The sequence below is a fragment of the Bos taurus genome, chromosome 6 (genome assembly GCF_002263795.3).
Source record: "Bos taurus isolate L1 Dominette 01449 registration number 42190680 breed Hereford chromosome 6, ARS-UCD2.0, whole genome shotgun sequence".
NCBI lineage: Eukaryota > Metazoa > Chordata > Mammalia > Artiodactyla > Bovidae > Bos > Bos taurus.
The window spans coordinates 15,551,917-15,573,364 of NC_037333.1; the positions used below are offsets into that span (position 1 = coordinate 15,551,917).

At 38.7% G+C, this 21,448-nt stretch overlaps 1 protein-coding gene across 1 annotated transcript; it reads right to left on the bottom strand.

The window, feature by feature from the left end:
* Positions 1-215: 215 nt before the first annotated feature.
* Positions 216-14,825, bottom strand: LRIT3 (leucine rich repeat, Ig-like and transmembrane domains 3). Its single transcript, NM_001191514.2, has 3 exons — positions 14,378-14,825; positions 2,226-2,531; positions 216-1,321 (listed from the first exon to the last, which is right to left on the bottom strand). Exons 1-3 carry the CDS (start codon positions 14,823-14,825, stop codon positions 216-218), a joined length of 1,860 nt encoding a protein of 619 aa, NP_001178443.1.
* Between the last annotated feature and the right edge of the window lie 6,623 nt (positions 14,826-21,448).

Here is a 21,448-nt window from a genome sequence, read left to right on the forward strand (position 1 = left end):
TCAGTTCAGAAGTCTCATGATTTTTTTAAACACACTTAAAAGCACTCCATCTGTGATTTTTTTCATAAAGGATGTGAAAAGCGTCCAAAAGTCATCCAAACAGAGGGTCAACGATACCCCTAGATCCTTACTTTTGTGAAAGAAATTCTGTGGAGCTCACATGTGCCTGAGCTGTAAAACCTTAGCAATAATACTCCGATCCAGAACCCTCACTTTTAGTAGTCAGGAGACTCCACACTTGACCTAGAGCAAAGCGGCAGTTTCTCTGATTCGGCTCTGGGCCTTCGCGTCCACAGTTCCCCTACACTTTGAGACCTGGGGGACAGCGTCTCAAACTGGATATAAGTCTCTTTTGCCAAATCATCTTCCCAGAGGGAGTCTGGCTTACACTGAAGTTTGCAAACTTTGTACAACAGGAAAAAAATCAATGGCAAGACAGCAACACAGGCAGCACCACTCAGCACCATCAGGAAAAACTCTTGAGAATCTCCTTCTGCAGCTCTGTCAGTAGAAAAGGTGACACACTGGTCTTTCTGGGGAGGCATTCCCTTTGGACAGACACATGCTATATACTGCCAACCAGGCAGCAAGCCGTTTATGGTGACTTGGTTCTTGCTGGAGTTCACATTAAGCAGCAGCAGGTCCTTCTCACCATATTTGGAATAAAACACGGTCACTTCCGAGTTCTGGGTGGTGTTAATGGTGTCCCATGTCAAAATCACGCTTTCTTCTGTTTCGCTGACCACCTGGAGGTTTTCTATTGTGGCATTCGCTTCCATCCGCAGGGCTCGATCCAACAGTGCTAACTCTTCTCTTCTACTTGCACTAGCTGGGGGAAGCTTCCCACCACCCATCTCTGCTTTAGCACTTCTTTTCCCATCTGGGCTGAGCGACTGTCGGTTAGCCATGGTGGTGCTTGAGGATATTCTAGTGCTTGGAGTTGTAGCTGAAGAAACAGTGGAGGAGAAGAAAGGAGACAAGGAGAAGGAAGCAGTGGAGGGAGGAGATGAAGTTGAAGTAGGAGGAAAAGTGGAAGAAGAGGAGGAATAAGGCCAGGGAGACGATGATGAACCAGGCAGAGATGCAGGGCTTCTAGATCCCGGCTGGACCTCTTGTTCAGGGTGATCCCCAGTTCTTCTTTCAGAAGTATCTGATGAGATGGTGGCTGTGACAACACCGGCCACTGTCACAGTGACCACAGCTTCTGACATCCCAGCCAAATTTTTGGCCTTACATTTGTAATCCCCAGCATCCATGTAAGAAATGCCCGTCAAGCTTATAATGGACCATCTGACTCCCTCCCCTGGAGATTCCTGAATTACTGGAATAAAGAAAAATGCATACTCTGTGAGAAAAAAAGAAAGGAAGGACTCAAGCAACATGCCAACTGAAGAGTAAACAACTTCTGGTCCTACACGTATACCTCTCACATAAGCGAAGAGAGAAGTGGCACACTGCAAGTCTCTGAAGACAGGTGATGGTTCTGTAAATGGTTTATACGGAAATCCAGGGCATGCCAGGTGACATGAGGTTTGTATGGGAAATAGTATTTTAAAAATACATGCGGCTGAGAATTAAGAAACTTGGGCCTGAGTAAACTTTCGTCACTAGTATGTGATTCTAGACAAGCTATCAGTTTTTAGACCTCTGTTTCCACATTTTTTAAATAAGGGGATAAGACAAAGTGATCTCAGATATCCCTTCCGATTTTAACCCAATGTGATTCTATAAAATGTTTATCACAAGATATTATTTAAATACTTCTCAAAATATTTTTTCATTGTAATAAAATGCCAACCATCCACACAGTCAGAAGGCATCATGGATTGTTTTCTAGCATGGAGGAGTCATAATTTCTGTTCCTTTCTTTCACAGTATATTTCATTTAGATAACCTGGTAAACCATGAGTTTCTTTTTTTTAAATTTTCCTCTGATAGAGGAAAGTTAAAGACAGAGGCCTATCTGCAACCACCCAAATGCTGAATCACGTTGTTTTCCATCTAAGAAAAAAAAAGTCAGATTGTCTAATTTCATCTATGTAGTTAATCAGACAAATGGAGGAAAATATTGATCAGTAAAGAGTACCTTTCAAAATTTTTCCATTCAACACTCTTAGCGATATTTTACTTGAAATAGCCAGACAATCTCAAACCATACAAAAACACAAGATTAAGGTCACACATTTGTAAAGACCTTATTTCAAAGGCCGGAATTAAGAAGATACCTGTATAATTGACTGGCGAGTTATCTGGTCTGGTCCACGTGAGCTGCGGGGTGGGGTAGCCAGTGGCGTCACACCGCAGCAGGACATTGCTGCCCAGAGCTGATGTGATCTGGGTAGCCGAGGTCATCACTGATGGCTTCACACACTGCTCCAGTTCAGCCCGCTGAAACAAAATCCCTGTGAGGCGTTCCGGTTCACTACACACCATCATCGGATCGAGAAGTACTATTGCAGGGTCAGCGACTTTTGACAATGACATTATTTTGGAAATGTGGCAGTCACAGAACCATGGGTTGTCCTGCAGACCTAGACCAGAAGGGAGGAAAAGGTGGATAAAGTTTTTCCTGATGACATCCGTCTACTCACAGCCTCGTGGGATGGCATTTCTGCACTCTGGCCCTAAAAACATAAGTACTTTGAGAGGTCAGAGTTACCTGTCAGTTTTACCCTGCACTCCAGCCACCAAATTCAACGTGTCCTGTCAGTTCAGATCATCAATGATCATGTGTGTGTGCGTGTGTACTCAGTTGTGTCCGCCTCTGTGACCCCATGGACCTGTAGCCCACCAGCTTCCTCTGTCCATTGGACTTTCCTGGCAAGAATACTGGAGTGGGTTGCCATTTCCTTCTCCAGGGGATCTTCCCAACCCAGGGATCAAACTTGGGTTTCCTGCATTGCAGGCAGACTCTTTACCATTGAGCCACCTGGGAATCCTTTAATGATCATAGCTAATAGTTATTGAACATTTATTACAGACTAGGCTCTGTTCTAAGCACTTACCTGTTATTATTTGATTTAATCCCTACAGTTCTATGAAAAGAATATTATCTCCCCCATTTTAAAAATGAAAAAGCTGAGACACAGAGAAACCAAATAACTTGACCAAGGTCATGTAGCTGATTAGTGTCAAAGTCAAGATCTGAATCCAAGTATCACAGAATGTCATAAATATGGTGACAGATTCTAGAGTGCCAGAAAGTATTTATATTATTATAAATATTATTATAGGGTGCTGAGAGGCACCTAACTCAACCTGAAATATGTCAATATTTTGTGTGACTTTGAGGTAGTACAATTTCTGTGTAACCAAAGCATCGAGTGAGACATAGGCAAAGTTAGGTGACAAGATTGGAAAAAAGTGGTAGAACATGGCTTGGCATGAATGTCACATGTGGTGGCCTTGGAATTACACTGCTGAAATCCCCCTTCAAGAGAGAATCAGCAGCAGGAAATACAGTTAGCTGACAGCCTCCAGTTGCAAGCGCCTTCAGGATCTGCCTTGGCTTTCAGGACTGTTAGCCAAAGTGTTGTACCCTTCAAAGAGACTGACAGCGAAAGCTTAAAGAAAAGTGAGAAAAATATTATTGGAAAGTAGACAAAAGGGCACACCCTTGTTATGAAGCAGCAGAAAGCTTAGCAACACTATCACTGGTGGTTAACACGGAAAGTAGAAAATGTACTCAGTGAAATGAATGTTCTGGCTAAGGATATTTCCACATGGTGTTGACACTGCTGCCTGGTGTCTTCTTGCTGCTCATAGTAAAATATAAAGGAGAGACAACAGCTAAAGGAAGAATCGTTAAATGTAAAGGAGCTAAACCCAATAAAACTGCTTCTTACACCACCCTCTCCAAAATTCTCAAATTAACAAAGGGTCTCAGAGCAAAAGTCAAATTCCGGTGGGTGGTTCTATACAATTAGTTGCTGCTACTGCTGCTGTTGCTAAGTCGCTTCAGTCGTGTCCGACTCTGTGTGACCCCATAGACGGCAGCCCACCAGGCTCCCCCGTCCCTGGGATTCTCCAGGCAAGAACACTGGAGTGGGTTGCCATTTCCTTCTTCAATGCATGAAAGTGGAAAGTGAAAGTGAAATCGCTCATCGTGTCTGACTCTTAGCGACCCCATGGACTGAAGCCTACCAGGCTCCTCTGTCCATGGGATTTTCCAGGCAAGAGTGCTGGAGTGGGGTGCCATTGCCTTCTCCAATTAGTTGCTAGGATCTCAGAAAGATCTAAGATGGTGCCTTCAGAGCATTCAATCAGACAGAAATCTTGAGGATTTTAAGGGTGATGTCCCATACCAGCCTTACAAAAGAAGCCCAAGGCTAGAAAAGATTTATCTCAAAGAGATTTGTGGTTGTGGAGTGGATTTGTATTGATTTTTAAGAAGAAAAAACAGAACCACAAGTTTAAAAAAGTCTAACCATTGTGGAAGACTTAACCATTCATAAATTCCAGATTTCTATCTATGCCTATTTTTATTATAACAGCACTTTGTGAGTGGTTCATATTTCTCTGCCAGTGTTGGTAAAACTTACTATTTCTACTATCTCCTATATTAGAAATTTCTTTTCTTTCATGGATGAATTACCTTAACCTTCTTCTCACATTTAGTCCCATGAATCTATAATCAGTTCTCTAATACTGATTTAAATTCTACTCAGCCTGCCAATAAATATCAAATTCATTCTGTCATATAATATAATACGTGTAGAATACTCATAGTTTCAAAAGACTTTGACTTTGTATGCCAGAGTTTTTTCTTTATAAAATAATAACGAAAACAGACTTACAGATGTAGAGAACAGGCTTGTGGTTGTCAAGGGGGGAGTGGAGGAGGCGAGGGAAAGACTGGGAGTTTGGGCTTAGCAGGTACAAACTATGACATACAGGATGGGGAGACAACAAGGGCCTACTGTGCAGCACAGGAAGCTACGTTCAATATCCTGTGATAAAGCATATGGAAGAGAACAGATGCATGTATAACTGAGTCACTTTGCTATGCAGCCGAAATTAAACACATTGTAAGTCAATCATACTTTAATAAAAGTTAAAAAAATAACACAAAACAGCAGTTGTTGGTTGCTTCCTATGAGACAAATACTGCACTTGTCAAAAATTGTAAAGCGTCTACGTTTTACCCTGCTTTAGGGTGACCTGGTAGCTCAGCTGGTAAAGAATCCACCTGCAACGCAGGAGACCCCGGTTTGATTCCTGGGTCGGGAAGATCCACTGGAGAAGGGATAGGCTACCCACTCCAGTATTCTTGAGCTTCCCTGGTGGCTCAGCTGGTAAAGAATCTGCCTGCAATGCAGGAGACCTGCGTTGGATCCCTGGGTTGGGAAAATCTCCTGGAGGAGGGTATGGCTACCCACTCCAGTATTCTGGCTTGGAGAATTCCATGGACTGTATAGTCCATGGGGTCGCAAAGAGTCAGACACAACTGAACAATTTTCACTTTCACTATCCTGATCTTAAAGCTTTCATTCTTAACAACTGTATATATGTCTTATACTGACCTCAGGAAGCTAAGATGATTCTTCCAATTTCATACCAGAAGACATTAAGGCACAAAGAAATTACTGCCTTGACATTGTAAGTAGCTTAGAGTCCCAAGTCCTAGGTGTTTGAGCCTCCTAGTCTAATGCTTCTTCCACCATAACTCACTTATCTCTTTGCCACCTAAAAGCATCTAGAGTATGGGTGGCAGCTACAAATAACCCTGTTTTAAAAAGTGTTAAAACAGCAATGTCTACAGCATAACTGTCTATATAGGGAAAGATCAAGAGCTATAAAATTAAGAGTTTCATTTATACTTTGAAACTGTTAAAAAAAAAAAAAAGTGTTAATGGTAAAACAAAATTCTTTAAAAATTAATCCAAAGGATTACATCTAAAAGTGACATGTTTATTTTTAAATCCCTCAAAAATAAAATATTTATTCATGCTATGAACATCTAAAGTTAAGAGTACAACCTTTAAAGCCTTAATAATAATAGTAATCTAGAGCTGAACATATTCAAGTGTTTTTTTTCTTCTGGGGACAAAGATACAAGAACTCTCTGAAAGTTAAACTATTACTTGTACTGCATTGCAAAGCACCAACCACAACCAGCAATTTGCATTAATTAATTTTAAACTACTCTTGGATAGGGGTAAATGAACTTTGCCTTGTTCCATTTCTCAAAGGATAATGTTTTTTGTGCATCACAGTAGTCAGATATGCTATTCTTTATGAAAAGTCAGCAATAAATTCCAGTACAAAAGCTATTCTGTAGACTATAAGCTCTTGAAGGCAAAACCATGCTTTAGTCAACTTTGTGGAGGCAGTTTTACTTAACAATTCAAAATGTAAAGTAAAGCCTTTTTAACAACTGGTGCTAGAACTACTGGACATCTATTTGGGAACAAATAGACCTTAACCCCTACCTCACACTACACTCAAAAACTGTTTTCAGCTGGGTCATAGTCATAAGCATAAAAGCTAAGAATATAAAGCTAAAAACTGAATATAAAAGTTAAAACTACAAAGAAAGACTATCTCTGTGACCTGTGAAAGTGAAAGTGAAGTCGCTCAGTCGTGTCCGACTCTTTGTGACCCCATGGACTGTACCTGCCAGGCTCCTCTATCCATGGGATTTTCCAGGCAAGATTACTGGAGTGGGTTGCCATTTCCCTCTCCAGGGGATCTTCCCAACCCAGGGATCGAACCTGGGTCTCCTGCATTGCAAGCAGACTCTTTACCCTCTGAGCCACAAGGGGGCTTCCTGTGACCTGTAGGTATGCAAATATTTCTTAGATGGTACACAGACATCACTAACAATAAAACGAAAAACTGATAAATCAGATGTCATCAAAATTTTAAGCTTTCTTACAAAAGACATCATGAAGAAAATTTTTAAAAAAAGACATCATGAAGATAATCAATAGACAAGTCACAGACTTGAGAAAATATTCATAATACATATAATTAATTAAGACATACTCAGTAATAAAAATATGAACAACATTAAAAATTATAAATATATCAATGGTCAATAAATAAATGTATATGGTCAATACCATTACTTATCAGGGAAATGCAAACTAAAATGATAATATAATACCACTCGCCTGACATGACCACTCCCAAGAATAACAAAAATAATAAAGAAATGTCACGTGCTGCTGAGGAGGTGGAACAAACAGACTGTGCTAATGGAAGTGTAGAACAGTACAACCTCTGGAAAACTGGCAGTTTCTTTCTTAAAAAGTTATATATCTAGCAATCCTAGGAATTTATCCTACAGAAATGAGAACATAGCCACAAAAACTTTGCACAAAAATGTTAATAGCAGCTTAATTCATAATAAAGGTAAAAACTGGAAACAGCCCATCTGTCCAACAACAGGACAAAAGATGAATAACTGGTACACTTATACAATTGAATAGACTGAGCAATAAGAAACTACCAAGATGTGCAATGACATGGTTGCATCTCAAAAAAATATATAATGTTGAGTGAAAGAAGGCAAGCACAAAAGCACCTCAAATGAAATTATAGAATAGGCAAAATTAACTTATGGTCATAGAAATAAAAGTAGTAGTTCTCTGGGGTGGGGGAAGACTGATGAGACAGGGCACAGGGAAACTTTCTAGGGTGATGAAAATACTGTGTATCTTGATGAGGGTGTGTGTTTTGTGCAGGTATAGGTTTACCATCATTTGCTAAATTGTACACAAGATTCACAATATGCATATGATATCTCAATTCCTCAAATTAAAAAATAGTTTAAGGAGTTCCCTGATTGCCTAGTGGTTAGGATTCCCAGCTTTCACTGCCATGGCCTGGTCTCAATCGCTGGTCAGGGAACTGAGATCCCATAAGCCATACAGTGCAGCCAAAAAAAATTTTTTAATTAAATTTTTAAAAATAAAATTTTTTTAAAGTTTAAAAAATAAAAGTGATGTCTCTGGAGATGGACTGTGAAGTTGAAACTTGACTCTGCCTCTTTACCAGCTGGAAAAAGAAGGTGATGACAATTACAGACCCACCTCATGGGGTTGTCCTAGAGGCTGAGATACTGCCAGGCAGTCCTCAGATGAATGTCTGGCAAAGGGTAAGCCTTAATTGTATGGATTTGTCTCCTCTGTGCCAAGGAAAGAGCAGGTAAGCCAATAGAGCATCAGAAGTATTTGTAGAACTAAATTAATGCCATTTTACAGAATTCTGTGGGAATACTCAGGGCCACCACTGCCCTTTGGCAAACTCCATTCTGAATTTTTTGTTGTTTAGTTGCTAAATCATGTCTGACTCTTTTATGACTGCATAGATTGTATCCCACCAGACTCCTCTGTCCATGGGGTTTCCCAGGCAAAAACACTGGAGTGGGTTGTCATGTCCTTCTCCAGGGGATTTTCCCAACCCAGGGATCAAAACCATCTCCTGCATTGGCAGGCAGCTTCTTTACTCCCGAGCCACCAAGGAAGCCATTCTGAATAGAAGAGCCCTTTACAACTAAGCAACTTTAGGTTCCCATAAGAAGGACACAAAAAAGCAATTTATACTCTTCTACTACAGAGTTTTTCCTCCAAGATAAACAGTGTTAGGCCTTACAGACTTTGCCTGTGTAAATATTTTCTTATTCTTGAGAAAGAGGTCATGGAAATTTACCTGTACTGCAAATCAATCTAGTTTCATAGTTAATTTAAATGCTTATTTGCAGGACACTACTTTACATTTTTATAACTATATTAAAGGACAATTTTATTAGGTTGATATTTTTATTCACACAGAAGAGAAGTGGAGTAACTGAAAAGCCTCTCCCTAAATTCTTTTTTATTAAATAAATATTTGACTTAAATAGATCAGTAAAATAATATATATAAGGAAAATAACTCTGATATTATTACATACCTTGCATTACAAAGCAGTGGGGAAGAGCAAGGGTTCTACAACCAAATGGTTTATATTCAAACCCTACCTCCATCACTATGGAATAAGTGAATCTGGGCAAGTGTTTTAACTTGTGCCTCATTTCTTCATCTATAAAATAGGGATGAAACAGTACTTACCATGGGGTTAATGTGAGACTAGAAGGAGTTATATCCATAAATTATAAGAACTAGGCTTGGACTAGCATCCATCAGTACTAGCTACTATTACTATTATAAATAGAATCTGTTAACAACAATAAACATTGGGTAATAAAAAAGAAATGAAAAGAGAATGTATCCCATTATAATAGAACAAAAGTAAATTCTACAGGGCGCCTGGAAAGATATAATTGCTACAGTTAAGCACTTGAGTTCTAAATAGAGCTGCTTCTCACTACCATATTTAAACAATGAAATTGGAAGACTTAGGTACATTCTAGTTAAACTAACAAAAAAGTCAAACTAGAGAAGTCCTTCTTTTCCAAGATACTCACTTCTCAGTCACAATTGCTATGGATTATTGTTGATCTAAAATCATAGCCTCAGGGAACAGACAAGGAAGAATGGACAGGATTCAGATTTGCTAGTCTGGGACCAGACATGAGAAATTCCGAGCTTCTGAACTAGAAGTTTCTAAATACTGATGAAGAGCAGACCAGTAGAATCAGTGTGTTTGGGGAAGGTGCACTTGGATGGTTTGCAGTTAAACTGAGTTAATTGAGTTTTCATGGCAGTGTGACATACTAGTTTAGAATAGAACTCTCAAATGTTTCTTGGTTAAGATTGGAAGCTTAACGGTGTGTACGTGTTTTATTCTGATTGTATGCCACAATCAAAGGTGAAAAGTACTCACCTTTCTGTGCATGTTTCTTCGTCTTTAAAAGAGGCTTAATAAAAATACAAACTTAAAAAAAATAATAAATAAATAAAATCATAGCCTCAGAAACTGTCCAATTTATTTTCTAAAGGACTGTCACATAAACTGCATTCTCATTACATTTCTATTAGCAAGATGGAGTAAATCCTGTTATCTCCATTTTCCAGATGTGAAAACTGAGTTTTCTGTGTGTGATGCACACACATGAACAAGTCTTCTTTGCAGAGGGTAGCACTTCTTTCCCCATTTTGTTACGCAGCAGTCATGACTTTGCTTTGGTCAGCTGCCACACGTGGCTGGACATGTTTCAAAATATCTTTTGTTGCTTATTATTATGATTATAAAAAGTAATGCATGATAATTGCAGAACATTTTGAAAATACAGAAAAGCAGAAAGATGTCAAAGAGAACAGTTAATCAATTAGTATAACTTTTAGTCTTTTTCTTTGCAAATTGTAAAATACTCATGATCATGCATTATTGCATGATCATGTAAAATTACATAAATTTAATGTTATACTAAAAGTATTCTTGTGTAAGTTTTTAAATAATCTGAACTGTTCCTCAATAAAATATTAGCAAACCAAATCCCAGAATACAGTAAAAGGATCATATACCATAATCAAGTGGGATTTATTCCAAGGATGCAAAGATGGTTTAACATCCACAATTTAATCAGTGTAACGTATCATTTAGCAAATTGAAGGATGAAACACATGATCCTCTCAATAGATACAGAAAAAGCATCTGACAAAATTCAAAATCCATTTATGATTTAAAAAAAAAAAAAAACCTCTCAACAAAATGGGTATAGAGGGAATGTACCTCAACATGGTAAAAGCCATATATGACAAACTCATAGTGAACACCATACTCAAGGATGGAAAGCTGAAAGCTTTTCCACTAAGATTAGAAACAAGATAAGGATGCTTAGTCTCACCACTTTGATTCAACACTATATTGGAAGTACTAGCCAAAGAAAAAGGAAAGAAATAAAAGGCACTTCTATCTAAAAAGGAAGAAGCAAAACTGTCACTATTTGCAGATGACATGAAACTATATATAGAAAACACTAAACCACGAGCCATTTCCCCAGAAAAAAAAAAGAAAACACTAAAAAACCACCAAAAAAAAGAACCATGAATTCAATAAACTCACATGATACTAAATCAATATACAGAAATCTGTGGCATTTCTATACACTAACAACAAGCAATCAGAAAGAAAAATTAGAAAAACAATCCCATTTATAATTACAACAAAAATAATAAAATACCTGGAAATAAATTTAACTAAGAAAATGAAAATCTGTACACTAAAAACTATAAGACACTAATGAAAGAAATTGAGGATGATGAAAATAAGTGGAATGATATACTGTGCTCATAGATTGAAAGAATTAATATTTTTAAAATAACTATATTACCCAAAGTGATCTATATATTCAATGCTATCTAATCAAAATTTCAATGGCATAGTTCACAGAACTACAACAAATAATTCTAAAATTTGTATTGGACCACAGAGGATCCCAAATAGCCAGAATAATCTTGAGAAAGAAAAAAGCTGGAGATATTATGGTTTCTGACTTCAAATTATACTACAAAGCTGTAAAAATCAGAGTAGAGTACTAGCACAAAAACAGGCACACAGATCAGTGGAATAGAACCGAGAGCCTAGAAACAAATCCACACAGGTGTGGACAATTTACAACAAAGGAATAAAGAACATGAAAAGGAGAAAGGGCAGTCTTCAATAAGTGGTGTGAGGAAAGCTGGACAGCCACATGAAAAAGAATGAAACTAAACCACTACCTCGGAGAAGGCAATAGCACCCCACTCCAGTACTCTTGCCTGGAAAATCTCATGGACGGAGGAGCCTGGTAGGTTGCAGTCCCACAGGGTCACTAGGAGTTGGACACGACTGAGCGACTTCACTTTCACTTTTCACTTTCAAGCATTGGAGAAGGAAATGGCAACCCACTCCAGTGTTCCTGCCTGGAGAATCCCAGGGACGGGGGAGCCTGGTGGGCTGGCGTCTATGGGGTCGCATAGGTCGGACACGACTGAAGCAACTTAGCAGCAGCAGCAGCAGCACCAGACCGCTACCTTACACTATACACAAAAATTAACTCAAAATGGATTAAAGACTTGAATATAAGACTTCAAACCATAAAATTTCTAGAAGAAAATGTAGGTGATAACCTTACTGACTTTGGTCTAAGTGATGTTTTGTAGATCTGACTCCAAAGGCAAGGAAAGCAAAAAGGAAAATATTAATGTCCTATAAAATTATTTCTTCATATTAATATTAGCAACTAATCATTAGAGAGCTATTAGTAGCCATTTAGTAATTGGATTTTATTTTCTAGTCTGTATCTCCATTGAGTAATATTATTAGAATTAGGAATTGCATTCAAAGAAACTTTTAAAAATACATAGCAAAATAAAATTCCAATGTTATGGAATTTTAAGTTATGAAAATTTCTAGCCATTAGTGTTACTCATAAGAATCAAATTAGTCACTAGAATAAAGTAATTAAGTACTACAGTATGGTTTTGCATGGCTCCTATCACAGTATACTTATTAACATTTAAGGACTCCACAAGTATTGCTAAATTAAACTAATTTTTTTCTCTAACCCACCCTAAAATGTTTCTCTTATTATATAAACAAAAATGTCTGAAGGATAGATAGTGGTCAAAACATGAAACAGCTGGGCAAGAAAAATTTTGTGATTTTTTTTCTCTATTTGGTTCTTATCGAGAAAATATTTTTAGTTTCATAAGCACTAAAATGCATATACATTTCAACAAAAGTAATGCTAAAGCCATTTAAGTGCTGTCACAGTATTTCATTTTTTTCCCCAAATAAAACACTTCTTACTGAAATGTAGTTAAGATACAATATATGATATAGGTGTACGATATAGTGATTCAAAATTTTTAAAGGTTAAACTCCATTTACAATTATTATAAAATACATAGTAATTTCCTTTGTATAAAAAATATCAAAATTATCTTTCATTTATACTTTACTTCAGAAAATATTTAGCAAGTGATATTGGTCAGTAGAAATTTCTGGCACAATTTCTTAGCATCCAGTTGCTTCTCATTCCAAAGTCTTATAAGTCGTTTCACTGACCAAACACTCAAAATTTCTTTCATTTTTCTGAGAATTACAACTTCTTCTGCAGCCATGATGAACATATCTTGTGCAATTCAAAAAAGCCTTATGGCATGAACAAAACGTGTGTCATTGCTCAGTCATGTTGGACTCTTTGTGACCCCATGGACTGTAGCCTATGAGGCTCCTCTGACCATGGGATTTTCCAGGCAAGAGTACTGGAGTGGGTTGCCATTTCCTTCTCCAGGGGATCTTCCCGACCCAGGGATTGAACCCGGGTCTCCTGCATTGCAGGCAGATGCTTTAGCAAATCAAATTGCTTTGTCAAAGCTTCAGGTCTGTGTCTCATACAAAAGTGGGAAAAGGCCTCACTGCCCACAGATACTGTCGAGAAGGGTCTCAGTTCACTGACTTCAACTGGGCAGTCACGTTTACTGGGCATTCACCAGAGCAGTGTGCAAAGCACTGTAGGAAGACAAAAAGAAGAGAAGGGCTTGCTAGAAGGAGCTTACGTGTTAAGAATCCAAGATAAATATCCACAGAATCTAAACAAATTCAGGACCAAAATACACAAGATTAAACACAGCTAAACTAAGAGATTAAATCCATTAGGAGACCCATCTAGGGTCAGTAAAATAACTGGTGTTTAGACTAGTTTGTTTATTTGTTTGTTTTTTAAATTAAGAATGTATGAAGGCTACAGGGCTTTCCTGTTGGCTCAGATGGTAAAGAACCTGCCTGCAATACAGGAGACCTGGGTTCGAACCCTGGGTCAGGAAGATCCCCTGGGAAGAGAATGGATACCCACTCAGTATTCTTGCCTGGAAAATCCCATGGACAAAGCAGCCTGGTGGGCTACAGTCCATGGGGTTGCAACAATTTGGACACAACCGAGTGACTCACATATATACACACACATCTGGAAGCTATACTTCCTAACCAACTAAACCACTGCTACTTAATAAAGATGTAGATGCCCTTCCCTCACTCCTGAAGACCCTGATAAAGGGCTGAAAAGAGATCAGAGCAAAACGTCAGTTGTGGCAGAGTATGGAGCACTGATGTGCTCATGAGAATCAGAGCAAGTTGATAGGTTTTGTCATTCTTCTCCAGGTTCTCTAAGAGCAGCATTCGTCTCAGTCTATGAGGCAAGTTTCCTTCCCTCCCCTCACATGCACACACAAACACCTGTTGCCCTCATTCCACAAACATGGATGCATTCATGCTCATACACTACACACATGGTGTGCACGCATACAGACACAAAAGAGTCATTATACCTTACACAGGGCAGACCGGTAAACTGACCTCAGTCAAACGATAAAGTACTACTCCATCAAAAGTGCAAGTACAGAGTAAAACACCAAATTCGAGAGATGCGAAAATACTGGACAACTGAAGAAGGTACACAGAACAAACTGTCTGGACCTGAAAAGCCCAGAGGCTGTGAGCTTACCGAGAATAATTCTTCTTGGTGGAAGGTCCAGGCTTCTGGATGATGCTGTCACTAAGTGGGACCAGCTTTCCAGGAAATCTGGTGGCAGTGTGGTTAATCTGTTGCTTGATAAATCCAAGTAGGTGAGGTTCTTCAGATACCTGACTGCCTCCTTTGGCACACTGGTTATTCTGTTATTGTGCAAATCCAGGGTCCTCAGACGGGGCATGTCCCTCAGAGATGTCCAAGGGAAAGCCGTCAGAGAATTTCCATCCAAGCGCAACTCATGTAGATGCTTTAGGTTGTAAAAGCTGCTGACGTCAAGGCTGGCCACAGAATTGTAAGTCAGCCAGAGGTACTGGAGCTCCACCAGGTAGTAGAAGGCCTCGGCAGGGATCCTACGGACAACGGTCCTTTCTATGCGAAGCTTCACAGTGTCCACGGGAAAGTTTGTAGGTACCTCATTCATATCAAGGTCATTACATAGCACCGCCCTAGTGTCACAAAGCAACGGAAGGAAATCTGTTTCCTGAGGCTCATTTGAAAAAAGTAATACTTATTTGAACCATGCATTGAATTTTTCATTCCCTACTGGTTTGCACTAAGTATCCATTCAGGCTAGCTGAATGCTCAGTAACAATTTGTCATACTCATCATCTTCTTCTAGATTGAACCATATGAAATGGCCATTTTAAAAACTATGGCCACATTAAAAACCATTAAATATCATTATTTTCATGTGACTCAACCTGAGCTTTTTATGTGTCAGGCATGTGCAATATGCATCACATTCCACCCCTTTTTAATCATCACAACAGCCCAATGAACTGATATTAGGGAATAGGTAAAGGTACCAGCTCTAGAGTCAGTCTGGTCTTGGTTTGACTCTAAGCTCTGTCATCGTTGTGGCCATGGAAAGCCACTTCACCAGTCTCAACTCATTTTCCCACATGGTACTCACATGAGTAATTGAAATGGATGGAAAAGTTTACACCTTCTTGGCACTCAGTAGGTGTATGCTATTATTATCATCAATCTCATTTTTATAGATAAAATAACTGAGGCCCATCAACATTAGGTAACTTCCCAGAGTCACAGAGCTAGTGGTTATACAACCATCTTTCAAAGCCACATCTGTCCAGCTCTAAAGTGGACACTCTAAACTTCTTTAGGAAATGCCCCATTTTAAAAGAATCCCCTATTGAAGTTATAAATTGATCCTTATGAAGACAAGCACAAGAGAAAGGAAGAAGGAAAGGAGGGAAGGAAGGAAAGAAATGGCAAGTATTCATATTGGATGACTAAAATTAAGCTCTGTTTTGATAATGTGACCAATGCATTACTTTCAGCCTAAGAAATAAACCAATTAACTGCAAGTTTTGTTGTGTTTTTTTTTTTTTTAAACTGCTCACAATTTAAGCGACCTTGAGCAAATGACATCATGATCTTGTTTGTGGCATGTAGAAAAACGGGCATAGGAAAACAAGCCTGCCTGTGTGTGGGTGTAAAGTATGAAAAATCAGAAAATTTAGATTTACTTAAACCTGAAAAAAAAGACCTATTTATCTCCCATTGTATATTCAGCTCCACCAGATTGCTGAAAATGATTAATATAAAGCATCATCTGAATTATGATACATTACACATGAAGTAAACAGTCAATAAAACAGTCATTCAGTAAAACACATCACATTAAAACAGTGAATTTTTAAAGCCAGGCCATGATGTAAAGAGAAGGAAGCAGCATAAGCAATGTGCTAGTTGCCTCGTCTCCTCTCTTCAGGGAAGTGCCTATGCATCACTGGAATTCTCTAGCATACCTCTTCATCCCTATTCTGAATCACAAATTTCAGTGTACTTTATACCAGAATGATCCAGCCTCTCCTCATTAAGTCAGCATTCCAGTGCACTGTATTGGAGAAAGCCTCAATAGGAAGCTAAAAGACCCAGTCTCTTTGTCAGCCAGTCACTGCAACAACTCAACACTGTGATCTCGGGCAAGCCATTTCAGCTCTATATGATTTATTCATTTAAAAAATTACAGTGGCCAAACTAGATTATTTCTGGAGTTCTTGTCAGGCATAACATGCTATGGTTTTTATAAAATGCATCAATAATGGGGCCACCATGAAGAAGGAAACACTTCTGTGACTGTTTTCTGAAAGGTAGTCTGATCTGAGTCATTAACTGCAGTATATCTTTTGCCAAGTAGGTCTTAAATTGTTACATTCTTCTCAGTGTCTGTAACCACCTTGAGTGGATATCTCAAACAGATACCAGGAGTTAGTAAATTTTATACAATAACATGAAAAATGATACCAAAATATGTTACTTATTAGTTATTTGTATAAATTTGTAAGACACAAATAGAGTGATTCTTTTAACAAAATACTTTGAGGCTTACTGTTCACGTCAACTGAGTCACACAAAAAAATCTGACTTTGTTGTTAAAAATTCTCTCTCAAAAAAAAACGTTTACTATGTTTAGCCAATAAGAGTTCTGTTTTGTATTTAACTTCTATCTGAAAGGACTCATGCATATTATAACTAAACACTTGTTGTTCTCACTTCACAAGCATATATTAAAGAAACACAGAGGTTAAGTAACTTCTGCAAGGTCCCACAGTGTCCAACACAAAAGGCTGACCCATTTCTTTCAAACTCTAACATCTTAAAATGAAAAATTCTGATTATGAACGTCTCTAATTTCACTCATGTGATCGTCCTTCCTACTGCCTAAAGTCTATTCAGTTGGCATAAATAATCCTCTAAATGAAAGGGAAAACCCTGGCAGCAAATGATCTGGGCTTGTCACACACATTCTGATCAGCCCTGCCCCCTTTTGCTTTCTATAAACAGGTTGAACTGGCCACACAAATTTCAGTGGTTTGACCTCCTGCCAGGTTCATTGTGTGAATACAAGTGCAATGAATATTTTAGTAACACAATGTGTTTGAGAGTCTCAAACAATTTGAGGGGCTTTGAAGGAGTTAAACTGCTCGAAGTGAAAACAACGGAGTAGGCAACCAGGATTAACACAGGTACCTTAAAGCTTATCTAAATTAAGCCTCCTCTCTGATTTCTGTTTTCAAAACAAAGCCATCTGGTTTGAGTCCTTTTCCTCCGAATCATTAGAACACTGAGAAGCAAGGAGAGAAGCATACCTTGATCCCAGGCCATCATTTCTGCCGTGATAATCACAGGTGCACTGAGAAGGACATAAACAGCTCACTCTCTCCAATAGGCTCAGTGCAATGCACAGACTTGCAAAGAGATGCATGGCTCCTTTTAGAGGTTATTTGGACAAAAGGTAAAAACCAAATCCTAAGCATTCAGAAACTGGTGCGCCAGGCATACAAATGGCCATTTAGTAACAGCAGATTACACAGGATTAGCTGAGATCTGTAGTTACTTAACCTTCAAGTGTAGCTTGCAGGGGATCAATCCGCCTAGACTTAGAAACTGTTTTCAGCAAAGTAACACATTCTAAGAGAAGTAAAAATCAAACAAGTGATTGGGTCGTTTATTTTTCTGGAATTGAGCTGCAGGAGTTGCTTGTATATTTTTGAGATTAGTTGTTTGTCACTTCATTTGCTATTATTTTCTCCCATTCTGAAGGCTGTCTTTTCACCTTGCTTGTAGTTTCCTTTGTTGTGCAGAAGCTTTTAATTTTAATTAGGTCCCATTTGTTTATTTTTGCTTTTATTTCCAGTATTCTGGGAGGTGGGTCATAGAGGATCCTGCTGTGATGTATGTAGGACAGTGTTTTGCCTATGTTCTCCTCTAGGAGTTTTATAGTTTCTGGTCTTACGTTTAGATCTTTAACCCATTTTGAGTTTATTTTTGTGTATGGCGTTAGAAAGTGTTCTAGTTTCATTCTTTTACAAGTGGTTTTCCCAGCACCACTTATTAAAGAGATTGTCTTTAATCCATTGTATATTCTTGCCTCCTTTGTCAAAGATAGGGTGTCCATAGGTGCATGGATTTATCTCTGGGCTTCCAGAAAAATAAACGATCCAATCAAAAAATGGGCCAAAGAACTAAATAGACATTTCTCCAAAGAAGACATACAGATGGCTAACAAACACATGAAAAGATGCTCAACATCACTCATTATCAGATAAATGAAAATCAAAACCACAATGAGATACCATTTCATGCCACTCAGAATGGATGCGATCCAAAAGTCTACAAGCAATAAATGCTAGAGAGGGTGTGGAGAAAAGGGAACCCTCTTACACTGTTGGTGGGAATGCAAACTAGTACAGCCACTATAGAGAACAGTGTGGAGAATCCTTAAAAAACTGGAAATAGAACTGCCTTATGACCCAGCAATCCCACTGCTGGGCATACACACCGAGGAAACCAGAATTGAAAGAGACACGTGTACCCCAATGTTCATCGCAGCACTGTCTATAATAGCCAGGACATGGAAGCAACCTAGATGTCCATCAACAGATGAATGGATAAGAAAGCTATGGTATATATACACAATGGAGTATTACTAAGCCATTAAAAAGAATACATTGAATCAGTTCTAATGAGGTGGATGAAACTGGAGCCTATTATACAGAGTGAAGTAAGCCAGAAAAAAAAACATCAATACAGTATACTAACGCATATATATGGAATTTAGAAAGATGGTAACGATAACCCTGTATGTGAGACAGCAAAAGAGACAATGATGTATAGAACAGTCTTTTGGACTCTGTGGGAGAGGGAGAGGGTGGGATGATTTGGGAGAATGGCATTGAAACAGGTATAATATCATATATGAAATGAATTGCCAGTCCAGGTTCAATGCAGGATACAGGATGCTTGGGGCTGGTGCACTGGGATGGCCCAAAGGGATGGTACGGGGAGGGAGGTGGGAGGGGGGTTCAGGATGGGGAACACGTGTACACCCATGGCGGATTCATGTTGATGTATGGCAAAACCAATACAATATTGTAAAGTAATTAGCCTCCAATTAAAATAAATAAATTTAAATTTAAAAAAATCAAACAAGTGTCAAGAAAATTTCAATAGTTTCTCATATCTAAATTTGCCAGGAAATGCCCATCAAATCCCTTTTCCTTAGATGTATTGCTACTATACCTTGAAGAAACACATAATGTTCAAAATACTTCAGTGTCTTATCAGATGTTAGAAAACACTGTAGATTACTTGCATGTTAAACATTACAAATTTTACTTTTTGCTTTCTACCAGCATGCATAATTGGAGAAGCAATGGCACCCCACTCCAGTACTCTTGCCTGGGAAATCCCACGGACGGAGGAGCCTGGTAGGCTGCAGTCCATGGGGTCGCTAAGAGTTGCATACGGCTGAGCAACTTCACTCTCACTTTTCACTTTCATGCATTGGAGAAGGAAATGGCAACCCACTCCAGTGTTCTTGCCTGGAGAATCCCAGGGACGGGGGAGCCTGGTGGGCTGCCGTCTATGGGGTCGCACAGAGTCAGACACGACTGAAGTGACTTAGCAGTAGCATCATGCATAATATTCAGTTTTATAAAATTTAGCTTTAAAGATAGAAGTGCATGACATAAAATTAATTTAATCAATATTGCCACGTTCTGCTTAGCCCCCAAAACAAACTAAATAAAGTCCAGTACCTAGAGTGTTTTAGGCAAAATGCTTGAATTCACCACGGTCACAGCAGCACTGAGACTATGGTAAGAAAGCATCCTGCGATGCTCCCAGGTCCTCACTATGCAGTGCAGGCTCATGATCAACACATTTATTTTTCAGTAAAGGTTAGTATCTTTGTTCTAGAACCTATTTTGCTCCAAGCTAACTTCCCAAGTTATGAGCAATCAAACCTTATCTGAAGCTCAATTCTCCTGTCTGCTAGCATATATTAGGCTCTGTCCAAAAATAAAAATTAAATATTTAAAAAACTACTTCCATACACATAACATGGAATGAAATAGTCAGTCAAGGATTTAGGTAATAAATATATAAGGCACTTAATTTTCTTTTGACATGGTTCTATTCATCATCTTTTAATCAAAAAACTTTTTAAAAGAAAATTAATTTCATAAAAATAAGATTATGGAAAACACTATTTAAAATGAATAATACACATACAAAAACAGCAGCATCAAATGAATTTTCTCAAAATAAAATACTGGAAAGTTGCAGAATCCTCACAATTCATTTGCTCATTCAGTATTTACTGAGCATTTAAAGAATTCAGTGCTTTGTACTATGTACGAAGCAGTAAATTAAGTCCTAAGGGTAGAATTGATGCTTTTGAACTGTGGTGTTAGAGAAGATTCTTGAGAGTCCCTTGGACTGCAAGGAGATCCAACCAGTCCATCCTAAAGGAAATCAGTCCTGAATATTCATTGGAAGGACTGATGCTGAACCTGAAACTCCAATACTTTGGCCACCTGATGCAAAAAACCAACTCATTTGAAAAGACCCTGATGCTGGGAAAGATTGAAAGTGAGAGGAGAAGGGGATGACAGAGGATGAGATGGTTGGATGGCATCACCGACTCAATGGACATGGGTTTGAGTAAATTCCGGGAGTTGGTGATGGAAAGGGAGGCCTGGCCTGCTGCGGTTCATGGGGTTGCAAAGAGTCAGATACAACTGAGTGACTGAACCGAACTGAGGGGTAGAAAAATGGATAAGACACGATCACTACACAAAAGGAATCACACGATAGAGAGAGGCACAGAATACACTTGGAAGAAGCACAAGAGATCATCAGACCCAACAGTATTGGTGGGGAAAGGCTTCCTAGAGCAAGTGGTACCTGAGATGCCCCTTTGAGGCACACCAATGTATTAAGTGGAAAATCTGAAAGTGGCAAGCAGAGGGACAGCAGGAACCAAGGGAGGAAGCAAGAAAGAGCATGTAGTTCTTAGAGAAATATAAGCATTTCAGGTTGTATGTACAAAACACACATACAGGAGCAAGACAAAAAGCTGAAGAGTCCTTGTGGGACCGTGTTGAAGAGGCTCATGAGGGTCCAACTGACAGAGTTATAGTTACTTGGCAGATGATTGATTTTTTTGGTTTAAGATATGTGCATTTTTTTTAAAAAAAGGAGAAATTACTTGTATCTCTTTGTTTCAAATAT

Bases quoted from the DNA above. Each gene is read 5' to 3' on its own strand.
- LRIT3 (NM_001191514.2), bottom strand. From the start codon at position 14,825: ATGAATGAGGTACCTACAAACTTTCCCGTGGACACTGTGAAGCTTCGC. The intron at 2,532-14,377 runs GTAAGCTCACAG...CTTCTGGTCTAG, and splicing joins ACCAAGAAGAATTATTCTCG to GTCTGCAGGACAACCCATGG. The intron at 1,322-2,225 runs GTATCTTCTTAA...TCTTTATTCCAG, and splicing joins CTCGCCAGTCAATTATACAG to TAATTCAGGAATCTCCAGGG.